This window comes from Equus caballus, chromosome 1 (assembly GCF_041296265.1).
Source record: "Equus caballus isolate H_3958 breed thoroughbred chromosome 1, TB-T2T, whole genome shotgun sequence".
In the NCBI taxonomy this organism is placed as follows: Eukaryota; Metazoa; Chordata; class Mammalia; order Perissodactyla; family Equidae; genus Equus; species Equus caballus.
The window spans coordinates 100967577-100988738 of NC_091684.1; the positions used below are offsets into that span (position 1 = coordinate 100967577).

At 43.8% G+C, this 21162-nt stretch overlaps 1 protein-coding gene across 3 annotated transcripts in view; it reads left to right on the forward strand.

Moving 5' to 3' along the window:
• Nucleotides 1-21162, forward strand: part of EFL1 (elongation factor like GTPase 1) — a 115274-nt gene that overhangs the window by 16390 nt on the left and 77722 nt on the right. The window contains exons 5-12 of one of the 3 annotated variants that reach the window (XM_023649053.2): nt 2684-2817; nt 4050-4187; nt 6069-6283; nt 13614-13737; nt 15803-15879; nt 16584-16720; nt 17668-17790; nt 19894-19993. In XM_023649053.2, coding sequence (XP_023504821.1) covers nt 2684-2817; nt 4050-4187; nt 6069-6283; nt 13614-13737; nt 15803-15879; nt 16584-16720; nt 17668-17790; nt 19894-19993 — 1048 coding nt within the window. The remainder of the gene's footprint in view (nt 1-2683; nt 2818-4049; nt 4188-6068; nt 6284-13613; nt 13738-15802; nt 15880-16583; nt 16721-17667; nt 17791-19893; nt 19994-21162) is intronic. The other 2 variants (XM_070266096.1, XM_023649057.2) reach the window with 2 other exon arrangements.

Genomic DNA, 21162 nt, shown 5'->3' on the forward strand with positions numbered 1-21162 from the left:
CTCTAATAGATGTTGGACTACTTTTCACCTCCCTTTGAAATTTAGTTTGGAGTTATTTGGACAGAGTTAAGATGAAAAGGTCATTGAAAGAGGAGTGGGAGACCTGGTTCTGTGCTGAGCTCTGCGTTTGTCAGCTCTGTGACCACCCGTGGCTCTTCCCCTTTCCCATGATCAAATACATTTCAGAAACTCGCTTAGACAAAGTTGGACAGGCTTCCTTGAGCTTTTCTGAGTCTTTAATATGTACGTGTGTTGTGAGCCTCTGCCCTCCTCCCCCAGGGCCGGCCTAATTTTCCAGTTATTTGATCACATACTCTTATTTTTTATTTTGCATATTTTTAGGTGGAAACACTTGATATATAACTAGCTTTCTGTTCCCTTCTAGATCTGAACCTGCTGTCCCTGAATGAATTTCAAGAGGTCTGAAGTGGATGCATAATTGGGTGGTGTAGATAGATAGATATGGGTGGATGGATGTTTGCTTTTCTGGGTGTTCTCTAAAAAGTCTGTAACCCAATACGAGACAAGAGCACTGTTGTATAGGAAGCCCGAGGTTTCTGTATGAGAGTGTCTTCAGACTCTGTGAAGACAGCAGACCCAGCCTCGGAAACTTCTGCATCAGGTCCAGGTATTGTCATGGTAGGAAGGTGCTTGTTGTTCTCCTGCTCTAGAGCCTGGGGTTTGGCCGGATGAACATGCAGGTGTCGTTTCCCCAGCTGCAGAGCTGGGGAAGGAGTCTCAGCCCCTTCTAGGCAGCAGGTGAGTTCCTTAGACCTGGCGTGTCCTGGCCTACTGCTCATGCTGTGGCGTTGCGTGAGTCTCTCCTTTTGACAGACATGCTAGTTTACCTGTGAACTGAAGGGTGTAGGCTAAGACATGCCAAGTGGTGTCAAGAGCCTCACAGCTTGTGTTTTCTGTGATGGGAGCTGATGGGGCCTGAACGTGCTGCAGCTGCTGACTTTCCTCTGGCTTGTTTGATGAGGCCCTGGTGCTGATCAGAGGGTGGCTGGGAGAGTGGTGCCCTAAGACCTGATGGTGGCAGGCTCTGTTCAGGTGCAGTGCTGTTGTTCCAGACCCCTGGCTCCTGGACTGACTGGATTTTCCTCTCAGGTATCCTCAGTCTCCTCTGGTTGCAGCCTGGAACTGCTGGGTGCCACAGAGCCAGGTTCCTATAAGGCGGTTTGCATGGAAAGACCAGGGCACCAGGAGGATGGTATTTAAGAAGGCAGCCTGTTGCTGATTGATGGCAGTCTCTCCGAGCCCTAGTGCACTTCAGGATCCATAGCCAGTGTCGGAAACACTACCAGGGGCATCTCAGCGTGTGAGACGAGGCCTCTGCCTCTTGAGGGTCATGTGAAGGTGTCTTTGCAGTCAGAGGGTTTGAACCTGAGCTGTGCCGTTTGAACCGTTTGTTCTTAGGCAGTTTTCCTCAGAGTTGGGCTCTCACTGGATTTCTTGGAGAAAGGCGTTTAGCTTTTCTGTGCCCTGGTTTCCTGCTCTGTGAAATCAGGCCAGTAGAAGCAAGTACCGCAGAGGGTGGTTGTGAGTAGACACTGGATAATGTCTGTGAAATACCTGGAGCCGTGCCCGGCACAGAGAGACGGTCCACAGATGTGGGCTTTGGCTGCGGCTGCTGTGTTGTTGCTGTTTCATCATTGTCAGTGTCACCTGGGGCAGAAGTCACGTGGTCAAGGTGTTAAGGTTACACGGGGGAAAATCCTTTAAATGGCCTATAAATTATAATATTCAGCCCTTTAGCGGTTCTGGAGCACATGGAAGTTGAAAAACACTGAGCTGAGAGGAGGCACTGAGTAAAGTATATATGTAGGTGTTTGAGCATTCAAATAATTGCCTTTGGCAGAATTCTATCAGATTTAGCAGTAAAAGAGGAATAAGTGTATAGAATTCTAATGAATTTGTTTTGTTCTGCTGCTTTTCTTAATAATGTTTTAATGGGAAGCCTCTGTCACCTAGCGTGGCCCTTGTTCTGGTTTGTCTGGGACCAACTTAGGAGTTAGTGGGATGGGGGAACTGACTGGGGTGAGGTGGCATGTGAGACTTGGCGCTGAAACTGAACAAGTCAGCCTGAGTTGTCACCCTCCTGTGATTCGAGTGCTCTTGTTTGTTGTGTGGGGATTAAAGGAGGTGATGCATGTGAGAGCACAGAGGTCACTGCTGGGTGCACAGTAGCTGCTCCTTAATCGCGTGGATCGAGTGTGATGGCGACTGAGCACTCACAGCGCCCTGCGGAACTGTGGGGAGCGTGGCCGGCCTCTCTGTGTCTCTCTGCACCGGCCCGTCCTGCGCTGGCCCCTTGGAGCAGCTCTCTCAGCGCTGGCTTTTCTTGGTCTCAACTGCTGACCTGTGAAGTGAGTGCAGTAACGTGTGTCTCCCAGGGTCTTGTCAGGGTTCATGACATGCAGCCAGCCTGGCGCCTGGCCGGCGGCAGCCCTTCTTCTGTGGTGGTGACTGTCAGAGTGATAACGTCCTGCAGCCTTCATACAGTTGCTCTTTGGTTCAACAGTTCTGTCCACGGGAGTCCTGACTCAGAACCATAGCTGCTGACCGGGTTTTCAGCTCCTGACGCTCTCGTCACTGCCTTATCAGAAGCGTCCTGTTCCAGAATGCCGAGGAGGCCTGCATTCACCCGTGTGACTGACGGGCCTGTTCTCACTTCACACAGGTCGCGAGGAGTACCTCATCAACCTGATCGACTCCCCGGGGCATGTGGACTTCTCCTCGGAGGTCTCCACAGCCGTGCGCATCTGCGATGGGTGCCTCATCGTGGTGGACGCAGTGGAGGGAGTCTGCCCGCAGGTAGTGGACTGTCCTGTGAACCTGCTCACCTGGGCAGCAAGGGGGAGGAGGGACTGACGCGGGTCGCTGTGTGCCGTGTCAGCTGGCACATTTCACACTCGGCAGTGTGTGTGGGGGGGTTAATCCCCTGAGTTTTGAAGGGACCTCAGAGAGGACGCCTTTAAATTTAGACGCTCTGGAGTGTCTGTGACATCCTTTTAGAGAGGGACTCAGCAAGAATGGAGGAAAGGGTGAATTTTGGGGGATCTGGAGGTTTTATTCCAGTGGGAAGGTTTCTGAGCTGAGAGATTGTTGACAGCAAGATGCTGAGCTAGTTCTCCTGGGTAAAAGAAGTTCTCTTCTTTGGCTTCTGGTCCACACTTACGCCTCTGCTTGCCTCCGCACACTCCCTCCCTCCCTCCTTCCTTCCTTGACTCTCCCTGGTCCTTGTCTAGTCTTTCTCATCTTTTCCAGAGCTGGAAAAGCCCCTCAGGCCAGAGCGAACATGGGGCCCTGGGACTCGGAGCTCAGAGTGCTCTCTACGTGCAGTTCTTTAATAAGTTTTTTTTGAAACTTTACATTTTATCTTAAAAAAGGTTGTCACCTTTGTATCCTACTTCTTAATTTACCCGTATTTGTTTCAGTGTTTTTAAAACAGAGTAAAAAAAGATTTAAGTTACCCAAATGGAGGAAATGTGGTAATTCTGGGACAGGCTATAATTATCCTGTTGCTGTGTCTGAGTTCCCCTGAGGCACTGGTGCCGACTTGAGGAGCACAGCCACAGCCCGTGTGGTGTCTGGGCGTCCTCATCTGAGGGAGATCAATGCACCTGCCTTCAGAATAGCTGCCTGTTAGCTCTACGAGTTGGGGGTTAGACCAGGGGCATGTGTCCAGGGGACTTGTGGGGAGTGTTCTGTTTTTCACCTGTGTGTTGGGTGTTTATTTTCTAATTATTCATTAAACTCTGTGTGTGTGTGTAATTCCAGCAAAGGTTTTACCATCTTATATACAGTTTTATTTATCCTTCTCAAATAAATTGTGCCGTCCATAAAGGGAAGGCAGCGTCTCATCTGTGGTTCTTTGCTTCGGTGTTACCCACTTCGGGCGGGTCTAGAGAACACCTGTGTCTGGCTGGCGTGATCTGAGTTGTGATAAAGCAGTATGGAAATGAGCTGATTATTAACCAAGATTTCCTAATATGCTTGAATGATGTCAAATCATGAGTTTACATTTTCCTTTCTGTTTTAATTAGACACAGGCAGTTCTGCGACAAGCCTGGCTTGAAAACATCCGTCCAGTTTTAGTGATTAATAAGATAGATCGCCTGATAGTGGAACTGAAATTCACCCCCCAGGAGGCCTATTCTCACCTCAAGAATATCTTAGAACAGGTATTTTATCCTTTACTTTAGTATTTTAAAAATTAGGGCTCAAAGAAGACTTGTAAGGAAGTTGCCGAGTTGACTATGAGGCACAGCTACAGAAAATTCTCTTATTTATGACTTTTCCACTAAAGATTTGTGTGTTGGAGTTATCATGACAACAGAGGTGACAGGACAAGCATCCTCTCGGGAGTCCACTCTGTCTCCTGGAAGCATCCTTTAGTATCAAGCTTGGACAATAGGTTTTCATGTGCTTTTGTTTAAAATCTTGTAGTTTGGTTCCAAAGTGAAGCAATATTGAGAAGCTCTTTGGGTTTTTTTTGTTCTTTTTTTTTTTGGTGAGGGAGATTGGCCCTGAGCTAATATCTGTTGCCAATCTTCCTATTTTTGCTCGAGGAACATTGTTACTGAGCTACCATTTGTGCCAGCCTTCCTCTATTTTGAATGTGGACACTGCCACGGCATGGCTCGATGAGTGGTGCATAGGTCTGTGCCTGGGATCTGAACCCACGCACCCCTGGCCGCAAAACCAGAGTGTATAAACTTAACTGCTACACCACTGGACCAGCCCCTCTTTGGTGTTTTTTATTACTGTCTTTAGATGAAATTTTACCCAAGCATTCATTCATTCATTTATTCAGCAAACATTTACATAGCTATGTTGAATAAATGAATTCTTGGATGGCCATGGTGTGCTAGGGATTGTCACTATGAAGACAGACAGGTCAGAGTCCCTATTTTCAAAGTTCTCACATGTGGTGGGAGAGACAAACAGTTAAAAGAAATATTTGGAGAATGATGAGATAAGTCCTGGCTGTGATTTGAGAGCATAAACAACGGCCACCTCACCCAGACTGGGTCGGGGGGAAGAAAGTTAGGAAAAGCTTCTCAACAGAAGCCTCGAGATGGAGTGAAGCTTGTGTGTGCCAGATGGAGAACTGTGGCAGGGCATTCAAGAGAGAAGGATAAGATGTACAAAGACATAAAAGCAAGAAGAAGAATCATGCAATGTTTCATTCAAAGAACTGCACATTGTTTATTATAGCTGAATTGATCTTGTTAAGCAGTGATGAGAGGGAGAGTAGAAAGGAATATAGGGCTCAGACTGGGGTGAGCCTGTGGCCACGCCTGGAGGTTTGACCTTTCTTCTTCAAGACAGTGGAGCACCACTGAGGAGACCACTTTAAGAATGTTTACTTACTAACGGGAGCAAATGCTGAAGGCAGAGCAGCGGAAAGGAATGCCTCAGTGGACCTAGTTCCTGTGGAGACCCACAGCTATGGGCATAGGGAGAATGCTCCTGCCCTGCAGTGGAAGAAGGGCCGGTGGGTTTGCAGATGTGGGGGCTGAAGTTTGGAAGGGGGGGAACTTGTGGGGTTTCTGAATGGTAGGTTTCATTTTCTCTCTGAGATAGGAAACAAGATGACTTACTTGGGAGTGAGAGTACGTGAGGGTTAGAGGTCAGGAAGAGAGCCTGCAGAGGAGATAAGAAGTTCAGACAGCTGATGTGAGAAATGACGAGGGAGTTGACTAAGGTTACACACCACGGTGGGAGTGGAAAGTGTGAGTTCCTAGTGACATTGGGCCCTGGTACCGAGAAACAAGTTAAAGATAGAAACAAAGATATGAACACTCATGTTTGCGTTGAGTGAATAATCACAAAAATGACTTTTCAGAAGCCTGATAGTTTAGTTTGCTGGGTTTAGAAGGAATGGATTGAGAACATGGAAGTTATTTATCGTTGTAAGTGTCAACTGCATCCATGTGTATTAATCTGAGCCCCAGTTGTGACTGATGACTCTAGGCTTAACCAGGGTTGGACTGTGTGTCTCCTCCCATGGGCATGCAGAGCATCTGAGTGACCTTCTGCCGTTTCACCATCTCTCCTAGATTAACGCACTCACAGGAACTCTTTTTACTTCTAAAGTCCTAGAAGAAAGAGCAGAAAGGGAGGCTGGATCCCAGGCGAATCTAGACCCTGAACAAGGGGAGCAGGTGTATGACTGGAGCGCTGGCCTGGAGGACTCCGATGATTCCCACCTCTACTTCTCTCCAGACCAGGGAAACGTGGTGTTCGCAAGTGCGGTGGATGGCTGGGGCTTCTCGTAAGTCCTTGTGGATCTAATTACATCTCTATGGGTTTTATATACCATTGATCTTTGTAAATTAAGCTTTTTATTTTGAGATCATTGAAGATTCACATTCAGTTGTATGAAAGAATGCAGAGAGTTCTCTTGTACTCTTTACCTGGTATCCCCCCCAAGAGTAACGAGTTGCAAACTAGTACAGGATTGTATTGACGTTAATACAGTCCATCACCACAAAGATCCTTTGCGTTGCTCTCGTTTAGCCACACCTGCTTTCTGCCCCCAACCCCTCCTTAACCCCTGGCAACCACTAACTGTTCTCCATTTCTATACTTTGTTATTTCAAGAATGTTATAGAAATGGAATCAAACAATATGTAACCTTTTCTAGATTGGCTTTTTTCACTCGTTGTAATTCTCTAGAGACTTAATCTAAGCTGTTGGGTGTGTCAATAGTCGGTTCATTTTTATTGCTTAGTATTCTATGGTATGGCTCTATCAGTTTAACTATTCACCCAGAAGGACATCCGGGCTTTTTCCAGTTTTTGGCTGAGTAAAGCTGCTGTAAGCATTTATGTATAGGTTTTTATGTGGACCTAAGTTTTTATTTCTCTGGGACAGATGCCCAGGAGTGCATTTGCTGGGTCATATGGTAGTTGTATGTTTAGTTTTTAAAGAAACTGTCAAACTGTTTTCCAGAGGGGGTGTACCATTTTTCATTTCCGCCAGCAACATGTGAATGATCCACTGTCTCCACGTCTTCACCATCATTTGGTCTTTTGTCACTTTTTTTTTAAAGCCATTCTGATAGCTGTGTATTGATGTGTTGTGATTTTAATTGTCATTTTCCTACTCGTAATATTGTACATCTTTTCTGGTGCTGATTTGTCGTCTGTCTACTCTTTGGGGTGAAATATCTCTTCGTGTCCTTTGCACATTTTCTTTCTTTAGTTGAGGTATAGTTGACATAATATTAAAGTGTATGATATAGTGCTTGATATTTGCATATATTGCAGAATGATCACGAGTCTGGTAGTTACAAAAGATTTTTTTCTTGTAATGAGGAATTTTAAGATGTACTGTCTCAGCAACTTTCAAATATGAATACAGTTTTATTAGCTATAGTCACCACGCTGTACTTGACATCCCCGTGACTTACTGACTTTATAACCAGGAGTTTGCCCCTTTGACCCCTTCACTCTGCCTTTGGCAACCACCCGTTTGTTCTCTGCGTCTATGAGTTGGTGGGGTTTCTTTGTATTTTTTAGATTCCACATGTAAGTGAGACCATACGGTATTTGTCTTTCTCTCTCTGACTTGTCTCACTCTGCATAATGCCTGCCAGGTGCATACATGTTGTCGCAAATGGCAAGGTTTCATTCTTGTTTATGGTGGAGTAGTATTCCATTGTATATATGTATTGCATCTTTATCCGTTGATGGACACTTAGGTTGTTTGCATATCTTGGCTGTTGTGAATATGCTGCAGTGAACGTGGGGGTGCACATATCTTTTCAAATTAGTGTTTTCATTTTCTTCAGATAAATATTCAGAAGGGAAATTCTTGGCCATATAGTAGTTCTGTTTTTTAATTTTTTGAGGAACCTCCATACTGTTTTCCATAGTGGCTTCACCAATTTATATTCCCACCAACAGTGCACAAGGGTTCCCTTTTCTCCACAACCTCAGCAACACTTGTCATCTGCTGTCTTTTTGATAATAGTCATTCTAACGGATGTGAGGTGATATCTCCTTGTGGTTTTGATTTGCACTTCACTGATGATTAGTGATGTTGAACATCTGTTCATGTATCTGTTGGCTGTCTGTATGTCTTTTTTGGAAAAATGTCTATTTAGATTCCTCTGCTCATTTTTTAATCGGATTCTTTGGTTTTTTTTTTTCTTTTTTATTTATTTATTTTTTAAAGATTTTATTTTTTTCCTTTTTCTCCCCAAAGCCCCCCGGTACATAGTTGTGTATTCTTTGTTGTGGGTCCTTCTAGTTGTGGCATGTGGGACGCTGCCTCAGCGTGGTTTGATGAGCAGTGCCATGTCCGCGCCCAGGATTCGAACCAACGAAACACTGGGCTGCCTGCAGCAGAGCGCACGAACTTAACCACTCAGCCACGGGGCCAGCCCCCTCATTGGTTATTTTTTTGCAATTGAGTCCTTATATCTTTTGGATATTAAATCTTTATCAGATAGATGATTTGCAAATATTTTCTCCCATTCAGTAGGTTGCCTTTTCGTTTTGTTGATTCTTTCCTTTGCCCATTTTCTCATTATATTGTTTGTTTTTTTACTGTTGAGTTTTGAGAGTTATTTAAATATTCTCGCTCCTAGTCCTTTGTCTCATGTGCTTTATAAATATTTTCTCCCAGTCTGTAGTTTACTTCTCATCCTCTTAAAAGTGTCTTTCACAGAGGAAGGTTTTTAATTGGGGTGGAAGTCCAGTTTATCAATTTTTCCTTTTTATGAATTATGCTTTTGGAGTCAAATTTAAGAACTCTGCCAGCCCTAGATCCTCAAGATTTTCTCACGCTTTTTGTAAAAGTGTTATAGTTTTACTTTTTACATGTAAGTCTGTGATCCATTTTGAGTTAGTTTTTGTGTCAGATGTGAGATTCTGAGCAGTCTAACATCACTCAGCTGTTGAGTGGCAGCGTTGGTATTAAGTTTACGGTCTGCCTGACACTGAAGTTCCTGCTTTCTTACCATGCTGCTTCTGCGGGTTCTTCCCTGTGCAACATAGGGACCCTCATTTCTGCTCATGGCCCCTCTAGATATGGACACAGGGCTGGAGCCACGGTGATAGCAAATTTTAGAATGTGGTAGGTAATTGATTGCATTTCTTAACTACAAACATCACCAACTTGTGGAATTAGAAAATTCAAATGTAATTGAAGAGTTATTCCTTTGAGAAAAATGTTTTCAGCTTGGATAAACCGTTGTGAGACTATAATGAAATTTGCTTTAGTCATGGGCTTAATCTTGGATATAATTTACAGGGATGATAGAACCAGAAATAATGCACCAGGTGAAAACAGAGCCTATCCATGGAGTGCATGTCAGTGTGACCTGAAAGTGGGGAAGAAGGGAGGGCCGGAAGTTGCCCAGCATGCACAGCTTGGGAGTAGGCTGACCACTCTTGGCTGCTCTTTGTCCTCCTTTGTACAGGAACTTGCTCTTCATCTTCCGTTTTGCCTCGGGCAGTATACTAAGTTATAATACTGTAATTTTTCCGTGTTAGTTTGTAATAAATTATAGATTCCTTAGTCCAGTTAGTTCCTATAAAGATCATACTAGACTTAAATTCAGATAATGGCTGTATAATTAAAATGGAAATTACAACCCTGCTGAAAATCTGCATGTTTCGTATGTGGTTGACGACTTGCCAATATCACCTTTCTGGGACTCAGTTTTCTCTTCTGAAAAAAGACAAATTTGGGCTAAGGTGATTTCTAAGAATTTCTTTGAGCTAAAAGGGACAGTTATTCACTCAGTCACATAACAGGGTTGGACTTGTTGATTTCCTCCTTTGTGAGCATTTTGCTATGAGACATAAGGTGGGCGGCTTCTCCTTTTCTTGTAATGATTTTCATAAATAATTTACTGTTTTTGTGAATTTTAGTCTAAATCTCACGACTGGGAAAAGTTTACTGTGGAGGGAGAAGGAATGGGGAGAGGCTTGCACGGGTGGAATAAGGATGACTTCCGTATCCCTCAAGACTTTGGACACTTTACACACTTTCAGTCAGTGGATGAACTCCCCTGTGTTAGACGAGGCCGTGTTTAGAGATCTGCTAGTGCCCGTTCTCAGCAAGTCCATGTGTTAATTTATGGGGAGTGGTGGTAGAAGTGAAAGCACTGGGGACACTTTCGTGGTAATTTTCCTCTAAAATGTCAGTGAATAGGAAAAGTTGGTGACTTCTTGTATCACAAAAGTGGAGAATGAGCACATTTCAGAATTTGAAGATGGTTCCATAAACTCTCTTACTGTGGGACAGGATTCAGAAGCATGAGTAGTGGCTGAAGCTGGGTCTGCAGCGTCAATCCACCGTGGTAATAGCTGTCAGTCCAGGAGCATCTGCTCTGAAAAAGCAGAAGCACGTTGACTTGGGTAGCGGGCAGCGGGCATCTGGTCCCTGTGTTAGGTAAATAGAACTGAGCCCAACCCTGTAAAACAGGGACAGGAAAGAGAGACAATGCAAAGCCCTTCCTAATAGTTCCATTGTCTTTGGGCACCAGTGTCTTAGAATCTTGCAATTAGCAATCTCTTGGGTATCTTGTATGCAAAACGATATGTGGCCCAATAATTTGGCCAAGTTGTCATTTAGGAGAATAGGCAAAAGACAGATTGGTCGGTAAAGTCTTGGGAAATGTTCCACAAATCTTTTCTGAGAATCTTTTTGAAGTTACTCTGTAGAGGAAATGAATTAAAATAGAATGCAGAGATGGAGGAGTTGTGCTAGAAACTGTCAGTGTTTTAAAATTATAACTAACTAGAGAGAGATAAATGAATAAAAGCACTAAGCAATAATAAAGGGTTGATGTTTAATAAGGAAATTTTATGGTAACTGTGGGATGAAAAAGAATGAAAGGATAAAATGTTGAAAGATTTATGTACCTTTGTGTGTATGCATGTGTAGATAAATGATGGACTGGAAAAGGGTTTGAGGACAGTGGCCTAAGCAAATGGACAAGTTTCTTCCTACGATTTATGATTCTGATACATGTTTTAGAGTATTTGTGAAAATATTTGTTTACCAGTTTTGGAATTAAAAACAGAACATATGTCTGAAACGTTGTTGTAAAAGATAAAATCTAACAATCTGGGTAGCATAAATCAACATTTGAAAAAAATCCTAGGAACATGAGGAGAAATCATACTAGAAATCCACCTGATCAGAATACTTATGCCAGTAAATGTATGAAATCCCCCATTGAGGAGATGAGGTTTTTTAAAAGAAGGAAATTTCATTAAAAAAAAAAGATCCAGGTTTGCTACATAGAATAGATAGACATAAAACATAACGGACAGAGGATAAAGACCAAAACTTGGGCTCAGTATGTCACTCAAATGCAAACAAAAAGTAGGTTTGGCAATATTAGTGACAAAGCAGAGTTTACAGCAAGTGTGTTATGGCATAAGAATCATTTTTATGTGGATAATTGACACATTTCAGTAATGAGGGGTTAACTCGGTGTGTCAACAATTGTAACAGCGAAGTGCATGAGACAGCAGTAGATGTATAAGTAGAAATCAACAGGCATGTGGTTTAGGGGAGGTTTTATCATATCACAGTCAGGTTGTTAACAGGTCAAATAAACAGACACATTAGACATGTGAATAGTATAATAATTAAAGTCAGAATTTGTTTTAAGTGTGAGTGAAGGATATACAAAAATTGGTTCTATATCAGGCAAAACAACATAATGCAAGTTCAAAAAATATGAAAATTTTGAAAGTTTGATGTGTTAATCATTCAGTCATTATCTCCAGTTTTAACCATCTAAGAATGGACCCAGGTTGCCAACACGTGATCAAAGTGTTGCTTTACTCCCTGAGACCCTGGGAGCATCACTGGGGAGCAGGGCTTTCTGGTAGAGCTGCACTGGAGCAGGTACCTGGGCCCTCAGGCCTCAGTGGTTGCCTCCTCGTGGTTCCCTCCTGTGGGTCCTGGAGTGCATCTGCAGAGCTGCATGGAGGAGTGCAGCCTGCCTGGCATAGTCAGGTGTGGACACATGGAAAGCTGCAGGGAGATCTGGGGCTACTGACTTGCATCCTGAAGGAGGGTTTTGTGCCCTGCCCCAGGTGCACTTGACCACAGGAAGCCAGGGAGGAGGCCCTGCGCTTTCCACTGTCCCTAGGGTGGGCAGCAGAGAGCCTGTCTCCTTTCTGTGCTGTGAGCACCGTTCCCCGTGCAGGCAGCGATTGGCCTTCTCACTGTGGAGGAGCGGCCAATGCAGGAGAGACCCAGAGGCTCCTGTCAGCCCTCCGGGTTAGCAAGGCTATAGGTCTGCGGAGGGAGGCAAGAATTTGTGGAGAGAAGAAAGGTTCCCTCCTTCAAAAGACAGAAAAATTATAAATTAATAATATAGTAGTAATATAATGATAGAAACTAAAATTCTAGAAAATTAAAAACTCTACTAAATAAATAACTGTTGGGCCAGATGGGAAATAAAGTTTACAATAGCAAATTACTTTGAAAGTAATAGACCTTTGAGGTCAGCTCCGGAATGTCAGTGGTCTGTAACTGTGTGATTTTAAAGTTTTATTCCTGATTGGGTACTTTGCTCTCCCTTGGTTCTCAGTGAGAGGGGACACTGGATATTTGTCTTTGGCGGTTTCTGTATGGTCTGCTTCTGCTTCTAAGCTACTGCGTGATGCTCTTCACATCTCTGGTTCTGACCGTAATTATTAACTTCACCTCTCCAGCTCATCATTGCTCCCTCCGTGCTCCCATTATCATGAGAGAGTATCAGCCAGTTGGACTTGTTGTAGTGAACCCCTGGGTTCCAGGAGACCACAGTTACTGACTGACATGGAAAGAGTTGTCTAGAGTGTGTTAACTTAGCATTCCTTCTGCAATGGACGAAAGAGCAGGCATCTTTTAAGATGCTGGTACTTTGAGAGTTAGACGCAAACCTTAGATTAGATTTCCCTATAGAGAAGATATTTTTTCTAGGTCCTGTATCCAGACAATGCATATACCATAAACAGCATCCTTATTTGTCAAGTGACTGCTCACAGGGTTGGGGTTTTCAGTGGAGCAGGCCGGGAGCTAATGGGTTTCTCTAAGGGCTGAGGAGAGTTAAGTAAGTGCGTGTATGTTTCCTGTTTAATCCAGAATGTTAACAAGCCTTTTTTGGCAGGTTCTGGCCCTGGAGTTTGTTTTCTTTGTGAGCGACAGGCACCTGTAGCAGTGAAGGGCTGAAGTGAAGTTTGTTGTTGGCATAGTTGTGTTGGGCAACTGGGGCCTGTACTTCCTTGGCCATTGTTCCTCTTCCCTTCCATATATGTGGAGAATTAAGAAAGGGAGCTATAGCATGAATTGCAGTTCACGTGGATGTAGAGAGGGTAGGACAAGAACACGTGCTCTGGAGCCGCATTGTGTGGGTTAGAATCCCAGCTTCACTGCTGCCTGTGTGACAGCCCTGTGGTTCATCACCCTTTTCTGCAAGGTGAGGGAGGTGCTTAGTGCCTCCTCAGGGGACGGCTGAAATGCTCACGTGTGTAATATATTTGAAGCACTTTGAACAGCACCTGGCACAGAAACGCTCAGGTGTTCGATGTGCTCATGCTCACCTTTGTCACTGTCAGTAACATGGACTCTTGCTTTCCTTTTAGAATTGAGCACTTTGCCGACATCTACAGTCAGAAAATTGGCATCAGAAAGGAGGTTCTTTTGAAAACCTTGTGGGGAGATTACTACGTAAATATGAAGGCTAAGAAGATTATGAAGGTTGACCAGGTAATGTGGTGTATTGTTGGTCACATACTTGCCCTGCGAAAACCTGACACCACCTTTAGTAGGTGTCATTCAGCTTTGGTTTATGTGGGTTAGTTCATGAGGGATTTTTTACTGTATGTGTTCGGTTAGAGCTTATGAGTTTTATATTTACGTGTTGCTTGGAGTTCTTTAAATACAGGAAATAAAGAACTTCCTTTTATTTTTTAGAGGAGCCCAAGTCTCAGATCCTGGGCACTTGAAGATGCATATTTTCCATCATACATTCGTGTCCCCTTCCCCACAAAGAGGCATCTCCTTCTGCCATGGCCGTGTGGCCCACACTGTGTGTGTTCCTGATCTCAGCCAAGGCCTCTCACTGAGTCCCAGTCACCGTGCAGTGCTGATGGCGAGGCAGCTGCTCCCTGGGTCCCTTCCCTCTGTGCACAGAGGCGATGCGGGACTACTGAGCCACAGACCTTGAAAGGTGCTTTCCTTGAACCTTATTTTTTATGTGAAATTCAGGATTTTATAAATTTATTCTCATCAAAGAGCATACATATGCCTCTTAGAAAGTACCCATATATATATAAAGCCACAGGAAAGAAAAACATTGGAAGCCAGCACCGCTGATACTGTGGTTTTAACTTCTGTCTTGCTTTTGGACAGAGGCATACATCCCTCAGTTGAGAATTGTACTGTTTATACAACTTACCGGCTTTTTTGCTTGACCTCCTATCGTGAACATGTTCCCATGCCATCAAAAGCGTTTTATAAACTGTCTATTTAAGAAGGAGCCAGTCTGGTGAGATGGGAAGGAGTGTGGCTTGGGGTCTGACTGTCCAACTCGCGGCTCTGGCACTGGTGGCTCTGGGGCCTGGTCTTGTCGTCTCACCTGCAGTGTGGAGAGCGGCCCTTCCCTCGTGGAGCCGGGTGATGCTTGCGTGAAGTAATCCCAGGAGTGCTCTTAGAATAGCTCCTGCACATGAGAAGTGCCCTGTAATTATTTTATTTTCCGAGTGGATCATCACTTATGTAATCATTCTCCTAAGATGGGGGCATACTTTTTATTTCTATTTTTCAAATGTTTTGATATTGTAAATAAAGTTACGATGGGCATCTTTCTGTATAAATTTTTGTCTTCGCAATGACTTTTTTTTAACCAAGCATTCAAAAGTAATGTCTTAATTTCCTAATACCTTGCCAGTAACTCTTCAGAAAGGAGGTATCAATTTGTATTCCGTCTTGTGTGTATGTGAGAGTGTCCATCTCAAGGTGCTCTTGCTATTTTGCATAGTTTGGTGGGAGAAATGGTAGGTTGTTTTGTTGTTTTAATATCCTTGTCCCTGAAGTTGAACATTTTTTATGTCTGAGAACATTCTTTAGAGCGAAGTCTGTGGAAAGGCCTGCACATACAGAATGGAGTTTTAGCGCTGAGCTTGGGTACTGTGTCTTCATTGATGGCAGTGGAGGGACAGCTGCAGTGATATGTCCCCCAGATGCTCTCATTGTTTGTGAAGTCCATGGTTCCCAGAGGAAGGGAACAGCGGGTTATTACTGATTGCGGATTCTTAACTTTTTACACCTGTGGCCCTGGTTTGTTTCCTGGTCAGGGAACCATGCCACTCGTCTGTCGGTTGTCATACTGTGGCAACTGCTGTTGCTGTGATGCTGAAAGCTACGCTTCTGGCATTTCACATACCAGCAGGGTCACCCATGGTGGGCAGGTTTCAGTGGAGCTTCCAGACTAAGACAGACTAGGAAGAAGGACCTGGCCATTCTCTTCCTAAATAATTGGCCTTGAAAACCCTGTGAACAGCAGCAGAGCATTGTCTGATACAGCGCTGGAAGGTGAGAGGATGGCACAAGAGACCAGGCAGGGTTCCGCTCTGCTGTCCATAGGGCGCTGGGAGTCAGAACCACTCGAGGGCACTAACAGCAAAGAACTTTCTTACAACTACTTTCGTTTACTTTACTGTTGAATAAATGTTTCCAAGTAGAAATGAGACATAATAAAACAGGTCAAGAATGAATATATAAGATGTCTATTAAATATTCAAAAATTTAAGCCCATATGTTCTTTTCACAGGCAAAAGGAAAGAAACCTCTATTTGTACAGTTGATCCTGGAAAATATATGGAGTTTGTATGAGGCCGTCTTGAAAAAGTAAGACTTAATGGAATTGTTTATCTTTGGTCATTGTACTTTGCCTCGCTGCCCAGCGTGAGGAGTCATTTCAGAAGCTGAGATGGACTGAGAAAGTGAGCAGAGCCTTCACAGATGAGTTGCTTCAGGCCTTGGACATAGTTTACAGGAGTCTGTGACCCAAGTCAGGCGTGACGGGAGGGACAGAACAGCAGTATTTTATAGGGTGCTGAGGCGGAGAGAGAAAAGGACAGATGGAAACGTTGGACCTTTACTTGTACAAACCCAATTTAAAATAAAATAGTAATTGTAGTAGAAAAGGTGCTTGATATCTTGGATCATTAATGGGGAACTTGGGAAATAACTTGCCTGATAAAGTGGAAAAGAAAGTTTGCTTTAGTAAATTTACTTTTTAAGTTATTCTGGAAGTGGAATAAGGATTTTTTAGCACTTATTTGCAAAACCGCTTTATCAGTTGACCAAGCGTGTTTAAGGATACCGTGGAATGGTGCTTCATGGGAAGTAGTTGTAAAGGGATTCTCATTCTGAGAGTAAAGGTTGAGCAGTCCTCTGCTGTGTCAGGAGCCCTTCCCAGCATTTTTAGTCTTTGTAGAAAAAGTAATTTATTAGGAATAAATATGTCAAATAATGTTGAGTTCCTTTTCCTCACTGCTCCTTCATGTCTTTATGTGATCTTCTCCCCTTATCTTGTGTGTTTACACTAGGGACAAAGAAAAAATTGATAAAATCGTGACTTCTTTAGGATTAAAAATTGGAGCCCGGGAGGCACGGCATTCAGATCCTAAAGTTCAAATCAATGCCATTTGCAGTCAGTGGCTACCCATATCCAAGGCTGTTCTTGGTATCCTTTATTTTAATGGTCTTTTATGGAATCATACATTTGACAAAATGAGAAAAAACAGTGTGTCACTGGCAACTAGGCAATCCTCTGGAAATAACGCATTCTAATCCAGAGCAACTCTTCTGTGGTTGTGTAGTGTTCTACCATGAAACTATGTTTACTACTTTAAAAATGAATATGCCAATACTAATTAGTATTAATACTGATACCAATCTGAATGAAGGTTCTCTTAAAAAGACTGTTTTGTTGTTTAGTAATACATAAAAATAAAAACTTTTGGACTAAGATTTACATGTAAGTAGATAATTTAGATGTTTGTGTTAGATCACTTTTTCATTTTAGTATCATATTTTCTTTAGCTTGTTGGTATTTCCTATCATGTTAGTGATTCCAAAAAGAATTGATTTTAGATGGCTTACGTTAACTAAAGTAATTGTATAGGTGAATGTGTACTATGTTCTTTTCATTGATGTGTGTGTGCCAAGCAGTCCCCAGGTGGTGGGCTGGGGGTGCAGTGTCCTTGGAGTTGACCAGCAGTGGTATCCCAGCCAGAGCTGTGATGGACACATACCCCTATGTGACACTGGCTCTGGTAGGGGACCTTCTTGTATCATAGCTACTGGCTGGTGGTGGTTTTATAACACTTTATATAGACTGAAACTATGAGGACTTCAAGGTCACAGGTAGCTGAGCTCCTGAGCTCTGTTGTCCTCACTTGTTCCGTGGGCTGCAGTATTAGAGCGTCTGTTGTGAGGACCCTTCCTGAGCTATGGACTCCTTGAGACTGTATCCCTGATGTGAGACGAGATGCACAAAGTAATGCTGCCTTAAGCCCAGGCCTTGTATGGACAGACATTGTTACCTCAGTATTTAGTGCATACTGTGAGTCTGGGCCCTGGTGGAGGGCCCAGATGGTGGAGTGTTGAGTCCTTAACCACAGACTTCAGCTATGGTGTGTCAGAAACTTCCTAGTCCCCTTGATATTACAGCTGAGAGAGTGGAGAAACTGATGTGCACAGGATCACAAACGTTTGACTCTCTTCCACCAGAAACTCAGGCACTGAAAGCAGGTGAGGTGAAGATGCACATGGCATGTACCATGGTTTTGATTGTCCTAAAGTCAAGGCTGGTCTAGACCAATTTGCCAAATGCTAGTTTGCTAAATGGCGAGATGGCAATTCCACAAATAAACAGTTTCACAAATGACTATTTCACTGTGGTTTTTTCCCCTAATGTTTCAGTCTTGCTACAGCTGTTTTGCTCTGCCGGTGGGGTAGGAGACGGGAGACTGAGACTCCTCCCTTCTGCCCTGATCGCATGTCATAATCATTCTGTATTCCATCGTCCTAAATAGCCACGACGTGCTCCTGAGCTGCTGCATCACTGCCATTGCTCTGTCCCTAGGGCCTGTAGAAAAGTGGTTCTGGGGGCTGCACTGCTCACTAGAAGCCCCATCCATATACACATTTCTGCATGAGGGGGGAGCCTCCCATTCCAGCTCTGTAAGGTTCCATGAAGTTCACCTGTGTGTACTCATTTCCCCCTGTTCTTTTCGTCCCATTCTATTGAATTTGCAACCCCCAACCCTGAAATCACTCCACTGCTGTTCTCGGGGCTGCTGTTTCCTGTATTAAATCTAACAGCCAGTTCTCAGTCCTCATCTGACCAGATCTGTCACCAGCATTGAACAGTTGGTCACTCCTTTCTCCTTGGGATTCTTTCTTCTCTTCCAGGCTTCCATGGGCTACTCCTTTTCTCCCTGACTCCCTGGCTGTTTACTCTCAATCTCTTTTTCTGGTTCCTCTCCATCTCCCTGGCTTTTTAACTGTAGGGTACTCCAAGCAAGGCTAGGTCTTTGGGCCTTATCTATTTTCTCTCTGCATTCACTCTCCTGGTGATCTCATCCAGTCTCGAGGCTTTACGTGACAACAGTATGCTTGTAATTCCCACATCTATATCTCTAGTGCAGATCTGGCCTCTGAACTCCAGACTCATGTCCAGCTGCACACTCCCTCTCTCCTCTCGGCTGTCTAAGAGGCATCTTAAACTTAACATATCCTAAACTGGGCTTCTTATCTGATCGCCAAACCTGCTTCACCTAATTATTCCCATCTCAGTTATAGGAAGTTCCATCCGTTCATGTGCTCAGTCTAAAAAACCTTGGAGTTGTCCATGACTTTTATATTTAACTCACATCCCTGCATCCAATCCATCGAAATCTGTTTATTCTTCCTTTGAAATATATCCAAAATTCAGCTACTTCCCACCATTTCCACTTCTGCTTCCCTGGGCCAAGCAGCCATAATGTCTCACCTGCGTGTTGTAGTCGCTTGCCAGCTGATGTCCCTCCTTCTGCTCTTGAGTCTCTTCATTGTTTTCTCAACACTGTAGCCAGAGCAATCCTGTTCAGGTGTAAGTCAGGGCATGTCATTCTGTTCCTCAAAACCTTTCAGAGGTTTCCCAGGCAAGACTTCTGATACATGTTTAATTCTTGCTTCCCGGAGTGTTTTCCTTACTGTTGAATTCTTTATGTGTAAATTATTTTGATGTAGGGTGATTTTTTAAAAAAATTACTAACCAGTGGTTTTATACCTTCAGTGTAGGTTAAGAAAAATGTCAATATGTTGATAGGAAATTTAAAATTTATAGATTTAGGGAAAATTGACATCTCTATAGTATTGAATCTTAATTTGTTTCTAAGTTTTTTTTTGTTACTATCATGATAAGATATTTTTGTCCATTTTATTTTCTAACTTGTTATGGAAAAGCTACTGATTTTTATGTATTTTATTAACAAGCTACCTTGTTGACTGTTGACTTTTGGTAACACTTCTCAGTTCTATCCCTTCTCCACTGGAAAAATTTATTAGGCTTGCAATAGGTGGCTAACCCCTTCTCTAGCTGCAGCTGTATACGGGAGTCTCCAGCCCTCCTCCCATCTGGGTAATGTTTCTTTTCTTTCCTTGTTCCTGTCAGTTCTGCTTGCTCTTGCTCTAGTAGTCTCTTCTAGCAATTGTATACTTTTCTAAAGGGAACTTTTATTGTAGTTGTAGAACAGCCTGCTTACGTATTTAGATGATGCTGTATTCTAAATTTCTTGATTGTTTTCCAGAAAAATCTAGTTTTTTAATAATAGGAGAAAATAGTGACAATTTTACTTCCTGTTTGTTTAGCCTTTATGAAATGTGGAAGTGAAGAGACTGCTCCAGTTATTATCTTTGTTTCCAAAATGTTTGCAGTTGATGCTAAGGCTTTGCCTCAGAATAAGCCAAGGTAAGGATGAGGGGAGGTTGGGCTGGGCCAGGGCAATGGTGTGTGCTGGCAGGTCCAGTGGGGGCGTGGGTGGGAGAGTGCAGCGAATGCTTTTCCTCCTCAACCCAGAATGCATGTTGAGCAAACCCCATGGTAACAGAATGTGCGCAGTACTGTGTCTTTCTGTGATGCTCTGAGGGAGATAGGTGTTGAAATTAGCTCTGGGCTGTTGATTTGGAGTGATGTGAATCTGAAGAAGAGTAGTAGTGGTAGTGGCCACAGTGAGCCTCTACTGACGGTGAGGCAAGGCCTCAGCTGAGCCTGCCTGTCCACCTCAGTGGAGACTGCATGTGTGAGCGTCGCTGCTGATCTCTGTGTGTGTTGTTGGGGGTGGGGCAGCTCTGGAAGATGGATTATTTCTCAGGTTTCCAGTGTCTTGGAGAATCTTCTCTACTTCATCTGGGTTTTTCCTATTTATTCCCCTCCCTCCCAGTTCCACTGCCTCCCCCACTAGTTTAGATCCTGATCATTTCTTGTGAGAATTATCGCCCTAGCCTCCTGGCTGGTCCCCTGCCCCAGGCTCCAGCTCCGCCGATCCCTGTGCTGTCTGCCCTTCAGTGCGGTTTGGTGTGTGGAATGAAAGGTTCATGTGATGTGAGTGCTTGGCACTCCTCTTCTGTACTGCCCACCTCTCTGGGCATTCTGTGTAGGAATCCTGCACGTAGCCTGAGAGGAAGAGTGTGAACACTACTTCTTAAGAAGTTCCTGGGACCTCAGGCAGCATCTCAAGTCTTACTCCTCTATCTTGTAAATAATAATGATGATAGCACTAACAATTGGCTGCAGTTTCTTAAGCTCTTATGCTATTCCTGCCTCACCATTGATTATGCCATTTAGATCTAGCAACAGTTCTGCCACAGAAGTATTTAGCATTTCAGCTTTACTTGTGAGGAAATTAAGGAGCCTTAAAAAGATTAAGTAGTGTGCTCAAGGTCACGTAGCTCGGAGGAGGCCCAAACAGTATTTGAATCTAGGTCTGTCCATCTTTAAAGCCTGTGGTCTTCCACTTTACTGTGTGGGATCTGGCCTTAGTCTTCCTAGGTGGTTTTTCAACCTCTACCTCCAAATCCAGGCTGGCGGGCAGCCTTCCAGCCTGCCTCCCTTTTTAGACCCTGGGCATTGCTTTTGCT